The 7,933-nt window shown below is 34.9% G+C and overlaps 1 protein-coding gene across 1 annotated transcript; it reads right to left on the reverse strand.

The window, feature by feature from the left end:
- Window positions 1-1,727: 1,727 nt before the first annotated feature.
- Window positions 1,728-4,140, reverse strand: LOC145313905 (uncharacterized). The gene is made up of 2 exons (XM_080153564.1): window positions 4,110-4,140; window positions 1,728-3,905 (listed from the first exon to the last, which is right to left on the reverse strand). Exons 1-2 carry the CDS (start codon window positions 4,138-4,140, stop codon window positions 2,395-2,397), a joined length of 1,542 nt encoding a protein of 513 aa, XP_080009690.1. The 3' UTR covers window positions 1,728-2,394.
- Window positions 4,141-7,933: the final 3,793 nt, after the last annotated feature.

Below are 7,933 nucleotides of genomic sequence, written 5' to 3' on the forward strand. Positions count from 1 at the left end.
TAGTGGAATTTTATGAAAGTAATAATAATTATTAATCCCATCTATTGTAGACAGCTTTCCGCGGATAAAAAACGAAAAATTGGGTGATAAATTCCAGTTTTGTTAGCCCCGAGGGCTGAAGGGTCGGGCTTACAAAAATGGTACTAAATTTCAAGTAATTCTGTAAAATTATCCTTAATATATATTTTTTTCTGGCTTCAATCTTAATACAGATTTGTAAATCACCTTTTTTCAACGAATAACCTTCTAAAGTCTTGCTTCCGCTTTTAAGGGGCGTTTTTCCACAGTTCCACCCTCCCAGGCCGTGAAAAAGAAAAGGAAAGTTTTTTTAGATTACGTGAGGAAATTTTTCCATTAAGGAAAACAAAAGAAGGTTGTGTTTGGTGTGGCTGTAAAATTCTACTTCTTCTTAAAGTCTTGTCTAAAAACAGACGTAAAATAGAGTGTCTACTGCACACCTGAAAACGTAATATTTGATATTAAAACAGTATTCAACTTTATAACTATCATAGTAGATGCGATAAAAAGGTACTTAAAAGGCCAGTAAAATTTTTTTATACGCTTTTGGTGCTGATTAAAGTACACTTTTCTAATATAGAAAAGTCTAGCTTTCACATTTATTTAAAACCAGCATTCAACTTCCTAAACTAATCAGTCTAATGGCTAACCCCCCAATAAGGGTTGTTAAAAATCTTTTCCATGGTTGCTTTTTATATTCCTAGATTGAGTTGTTTCTTGCTTTTCTCCTATTATCTTTAAATTGGCAATTTTTGAATTGTAAAAACGTTCCAAAAATAAGCCCTTTTGTTAATATGTTTTTTAGCCAAACTGCCTGCCTTACAACTTAAGTCTAACATTCACTAAAAATTATATTAAATGTGCTACTTCTGTATATTATTATCCTTGAATTCAAATCTTATTTTGCATACTAACGAATAATATTTTTGAAAACCTTTAGAATTCATACTATTCCTATTTCATCATAGATAGACTTATTTTTTGTTTTTCTTCTCTAGATATTTTTAACCAACTCTCAGTCACACAAACATTTCATATTTTACCTTTTTCAATACATGATTAGAATTTTAAAATCGAATGTTATTATTTGCTTTTTAACTGAAACAAATATTCAAGTAGGATGGTTAAAAAATATATGAACCCTAAAAAAATTAAGTACCAAGAATGCTTTTTTGCTTTAATAAAGTATTTTGTTACCTTTATACGATATTTTAGGATACACAAAAGTATTAAATACAATATTTTTTATAACTTTTGTCAATCCCTTTGTATGAAACAACGAAACCTACGCAATTTTTTGTCAACTCCAAGGGAATTTCATTTTTACCAGGAATATTGAACTCAAAGCATTGATCTTATTCTTAGAATCTAAACCCCTCGCTTCTTTTCAACTATTTTTGCAAAATTATCAACTTTGCTTTGAAATTAATTTTTAATATAAAACATGAAAAAAATACGCCATGAATTGTGTTTAAATAAGGAAATGAAAAATTTTCTTTGTAACTAATCTAATACACAAAAGAAATTCTCTATTTATCATATTTTAGACAAAATGTATTTTCATGTGAAAAACGCAACTTATATCCTAGCCTACTAAGAAAAGCAAAAATCTAATTTGTTCAAATTGTATATAGAAATTAAAATAAAAAAATGCATCAACCAAAACAACCAACACATAAGACAACAAAAATAATAATAATAAATAAAACTTTGATCAATTGACTAAAAATTTATTTCACATTTAAATTAATTATTTTTTCCATCATTAATTGTTATGAATAAGTTAAATAGTTTTGAGTATAATTAATGATATCACAGACAACAGCGAATGACACATAGGAACGGGAATACAACCAGCGCTAGGATCATTACAAATGACCGCGGTCATTGCAGAATGACCGCGTTACGGTCACACAGATTCATGTGTGTGACCGTTTATTTTTTAATATAAAATTTATCTTGCTAGGATATTTATATAATAAGAGAACACTTCACTATACCTAAAGTATTTTAATTTTCTTTATAACAATTTCTAAAGTTTTTTTAACACTAAAATCTATATTTTTTAATTTGTCTTTTTTGTATTTTTTATTTCACTTTAGTTCTACTATATATTGTATGCTAGAAATTGTATCTGCATAGAAAATAGTTTGTAACTGTTAAAGATTTGTGGGACAGGGGTCAGCTAACAATAATTGGTTATCAAAGTTCAGTTTTTTTTTATACTAGAAACACACACTCAAATTTACAATCTTTGTAATTTTATCTTTTTTCTTTCTGTTGTTTGGTGGATTTTAGATTTCTGTAACAAAATATATCCAGGAAAGATGGTTTAAATAAAATAATTCACATAGAAGAAAGACAGGTGCCGTTGGTTCAATGTGTAGGTAACTCTTGTTTGAACTCTTGCTTGATGCCAAGATCATGATCTGGTGTGCTGGTGCCCGCCTGGCTGCTGTACTCTGAGGGACAGGAAAAGTCCAGCGGTGGCGAGGGAAAACATGAATCTGGTGGACCTGGTGGCCCGCCAGGAGGGCCAGGCGGATAATCACGTGGAGGCGGATAATCAACGCCTGGATAATCACTAGGTTGGCCGGGCGGTGAGGGATAGCAGTGGTTGGGAGATTCTGACATTCTACCATTGGACTGGTGATGGTGCTCGGGACTAGAGAAATCTGCAGGACCTCCAGGTGGTCCTGAATAAGGAGGATAATAGTCCTGGTGGTGGGGTGGTGGTCCACCTAGAGGACCAGGCGGGCCGCAGGAGGGATCAAAGTTGGGCGGGAACATGTGGTGGGGCGGAAAATCGCCGGGCATACCACCGGGCGGCGGGAAACAGGGTCCAGGTGGTCCCCAAGGATGCGGCGGGAACGGCATTCCCATGTGCGGCGGAAAACGGTGGCCGGTGATGAACTGCATCTGGTTGATCCGCTTCTGCTTGCTGCGCTTGTTCTGGAACCAGACCTGGATAACACGCATGGGTAGCCCGGTCTCTTTAGCCAATTGTTCCCTAACCTGGCGTGTCGGTTTCGGGTTCTGATCAAAGCAAGTCTTCAAAACTTCTAATTGTTTTGCTTTAATTGTGGTCCTCGGGCCGCGGCGCTTGCCGTCCTTGCCAATCTCGCCTTCGCCCTTGTCATCATCGTCATCTGAAAGATTGCCGGAATGGTCCGGTGTCTGCTCACGCTTGATACCAAGAGGGGTCATGTCATCACTACCCCTGGTGCTGGAGTTGTCCATGTCAAAGTACTGGCTGGTGTCGTCAGATCCTGCCTCGGAGCTGTTGCTGTGCTTGATGTAGTCAATCTCGCAGAACAGGTTGCCTCTGTGGTCGCAGCCGACTTTGTCGCCTTCAGTTAGGTTGGCCGAACAATCGCGGCACGTAAAACAGTGGGTATGAAACAGAGATTCGCCGATTTTTCGCGCCTTGTCGGATTCCGTGAAAACAAGGCCGCACGAGGCGCACCTAGGGCCGAACATCCTGTAGAAGTCTGACCGACAATAGAACTGGCCAAACTTTGAAAAACACGAGTCGGTCAAAGGAACTCTACAGCTTGCACACTTTAAACATTCTTGATGAAGGGAACTATCACCCACACGTAGAACATATTGGTCTTCTATCTGCCGATGGCATTCGGCACACACCTCCATATCGGGCATAGTTGTTGCAGCCTGCTCAGCTGGTTGTCTGATGGAGGAATAATCCTGGAATGTGTCCAGATGTTGGTGTAAGGCCACACTTGAAGAAAACGTAGTTGCTCCAAGTCCTGCCACTGTGAAATTTACTCTGGAAATGGCTCTTGATCTGGAGTCGACGACACACACTCTTACACTCACACACACACGCAGAGTGTCAGTGTGTGTGTTTTCCCCTATCCTTCCTTTTTCTTGTCAAAAATAGGAAAGAGGGAGTAAAAAGAGGAGTGGAGAAAAGTTTGACAGCGCTATAAATTCACTGAACGCTATACAACCTTCCCTATTGTTAGATACTTATCAACCCTCCTCCTAAAATACCCCATCCCCTTGGTATGTAATAAACTCCGTGTTAATCTTGTTATAACCGGGGCCCGAGCTATTCATAGACCGTTTACCTCCTTTACAAAACACGCTTTTCTTCCGCATTCGTATTTGACACACTCACACACACACAATTCCGAGTCCAAGAATTAAGAGAGCGAAGGAGGGGGGAGGGGAAAGAGAGAGCTAGAAATATCATTTGCCGCCGCTCACCGAAGAGAGTGAAATGGCGCCAGAATTATTTCTTCACTGACCCCTTCCGGTTGGACCATTTCTTCAAAATCAATTTATTTTTCGTCCAATAGGATGCTCATCGCTTGGGCACCATAAATGGGGGGAGGTTGGCAGGCTTTGAGTTCCATAAAAGGAAGGATAAATGAGAATTGGGGTGGAGAGAAACACACATGGGAATAGCAAATTAATCTATCTCTGTACGAGAGAGAGAGAATGTGTCAAAGAGATAGAGAGAGAGAATAAAGATAGATAGATAAAAATAGAGAGAGAAAGATGAAGTAGAGGGTTGATGCAGAAAAATTGGAATTTCCTTCTGGCCATTTTTCACTGGGAGAAAAGTTGCACCGTTTTCAATCTTGATTCAAATACATTCTAAAAATAAAAATAAACATTATCGTAAAATTACAAAACATCTTTGTTATAGTTTCATTCAAAGTACAAATCTACTTTTCAACAAAATATGTCCATAGAAACCACCTATTCTTTCAGATACAAAAAAAACTATAAAACTATAACACAGTAATAATAAATTTATAGTTATATAGTAGCTGCGCTTCTAATATAACCGGTTTGACTAGGTCAACAAATTTCCAATCTGTTTTTCTAAACTCAATTAATGTTTAAAATTTGAAGGGCACTAGGCGCAGCTATAATTAGATAAAATTAAATTTGAGAATGAAAGTAAAAGTTTTGTATATCAAATTTATATTATTTTTGAAAGGAAACAGCTAAATTTTATCTATTTCTTGAAGAAAAAAATGAGAATTTATTGTACTTTTAATTAATTTTCTCGTATTTATTCGAATCCGGTGGATAGGAACCGGTACTCATCCATACGAAAAAACTATGTCTAGCATCGTATTATATCCAGCTTTCTACGAATATAAAAATGTACAATCATAAGATTAAAACCAGTTATTTTATCCCGCGCCTTCGGCACCTCGGGGCTGAAAAAACTGGTTTTAATCTTATAATTGTACATTCTATATCCGTGGAAAGCTGTTTATAATACGATGCGAGAAATAACTATAAACATATCCCCAGGGAGGGAGCGGGCATTGGGCATTAAACAAGTCCCCAAAGTTTTATAATAACATTTTCTTATTCTTTAGCTCAACAACATAGGGGACTATCATTTAATTTTGATTGGTTGGTTCATTAAGTTGTGTGTCGAAACTTTAAAACCACTGATTTAATCCTACAAACAGGGTAAAATTGTGTATAATCATAGAGGATCTACAAAGATTTATCGGCCATTGTCTTATCCCCGTATCTCCCTGACCTATCCCAAACCACTAATATTTCTAATATTTTCACAACGAAAACTAGAAAAATAAAAATATATCTTTTTCCCAATAGTTTTTCTTGTGTCAAAGTTTTAATTGAAAACGTAGTAATTTGAGGCGATGTTTTTTTCCAACACAAAACTAAAATTGTGTAAAAACAGTTGGAGAATGAGGGGGGAGTAGGAGCGGGGGTGGGGTGGTTGAGGTAATTTTTTGACAGGGAAACGTCAAAAAATTAAGGGAAAAACATTTAAAGTGGCAGTCACACAAGTCATGTATAAACAGTCATGTTTGCCTCTTTTATTTAATTAAACTATTTATAACCCCTAGCCAAAGCTTAAATGGAGAATATTTTTTGTATATTTTACATTTTGAAATTGGACAATTCTGCCCGATAGGTAGCGCAGATACAATAATAAGTAACAAAATTTATGTCGATGGTGGTATAAATTGATACATTAATTTTAATTAAATGAGGTAATAATAATTTTCACTGAAAAACTCATCAAATTTTTAAAACAATCATTTTTCTAAACGTACGATAAAAATCCGTCAATAGGGAAGAAATAAAGATGTAGGCAAAGGCCTTTCAGTAGTCTTTAATCAGACGTACTTATAAGAACCAAGTATATTATAGCTTCGGTTATTTGAATGCAATTTAAAATTTGCAACTTATTTTAATCTATTAAAACATAGAAAAAGTTTTGTATTTTCAAAATAAAAGAGTATCCTTTTATCATATTACAAAAAAAGGTAAAATGTTGAAAAAAGAATAATAATATTCAATTATTTCTCACAGCAGTGCCGAGCTAAACTTGCAAAAAACGAGGATGACAACATCCTTAAAATCGCGGCTGTACAAATCGGACAGTATTTCATTATAAAGTTTATAAAAAAGTGTCATATAATCTTTACTACTGGATGATTAACTAAGAGTTATATAAATTTTGAATTCAGCTGATTCGCTTATATGTACCTTATCGTCCTTATCGTCCAGTGAATCACAAGAATCGAGATAATTTTAACAAGCAAAGATTTCAGCTATATGGTAATGATTACAGTATGATTATAGAGTTGCTACACTTTTAGAATTTAGAATAAACAAAAACCGTCATGATGATATTTGTGGAATTAATAGAACGATTCTAACATGTCATAATCAAACCTATCAACCAGGACGTATGGACAGACCCTAAATACAGAAACACTTCGCCTTCAAAAATTTAAAATCTGAAGGAAAAAAAGTTTTCCGAAGTTTTGTTAAAGTTTGTTGAGAAGAAGAAACTTGCCAGTCTCATGCAAATCTTAAATTTATACAGGAATCTTGGGATAGGATAATGGAGAATTGAATAATCTTAATATACACCCTTTCTTTTTTTAAACCATTAAATTATGTGAGATCATATCTAATCTAAATTATAAATTATTGTTCCTGAAAACCTAAATTATTTCTATTTTGCTATAACTTAAAAAGGAGTAGGAATTTTATTTTCTCCCTTTTATCCCATCCCCTTATCCCTGAATTTATACCATGAAAGCAACTGGTTTTAAAACAGCTGCTCTTTTGGAACATTTTTTTGCAATACGCACAATGCTAATTTTTATCTTTTCTTTCTTTAATATAATATAATTTTTTATTATAATGTAGTATATTGAAAAGATATAGTATCATTCTAGTATAAAAGTAAAAGGATGTTTGTCTGTATTTAAGGTTGGAGCAAAGCAGCGAGTACGTGAAAAAGAACTTTCGGCGATTTTCCTCCAAGTGCCTAGTGGGCTACAGAACCCCTGCAGTAGTTATGCATAATCTAACCACTACTTATTTTCATTTTATTTAAAAAATAAGGGCGGGGGGGGGGGGGTTGATGGTTTAAGAAAAGGTACCGTACTTTCTTGTATATTATATCATCTATAATAGTACAAAAATATGAAAAGAAAATACTTTTCTTCAGAAACTTTTAGTTATCATTTTATCTTAATCCTATTTATCGCTAGATTTAGGATAATTTCGGACGCAGCTGGGTAATTTAGGGCGGGAATCAATAAAAAAATTTGTATCCCTTTAAAAGTTATACTAGGACAGGATAGACAATGACATAGAAAAAGCCGAAGATGATTAAAGTCCCTCAACAGATTATGACGTCATACGATAAAATAACCAATGAGAGGCCAGCATAAATTTTACCATTGGTCAATTACAGTGTATACTGTCCTCTCATTGGCTATTCTATCGTATAAAGTCATAATCTGTTGAGGAACTTTAATCATCTTTGAAAAAGCATATTGGATCTCACATGAAAATGTATAAGACTTTTAAGAATATTCCGAAATTACCCTACATTTGTCCGAAATTAGCATATAGATTACCTATCTATATC

The sequence above is a fragment of the Acartia tonsa genome, chromosome 3 (genome assembly GCF_053477335.1).
Source record: "Acartia tonsa isolate MP-2025a chromosome 3, ASM5347733v1, whole genome shotgun sequence".
Classification (NCBI taxonomy): Eukaryota; Metazoa; Arthropoda; class Copepoda; order Calanoida; family Acartiidae; genus Acartia; species Acartia tonsa.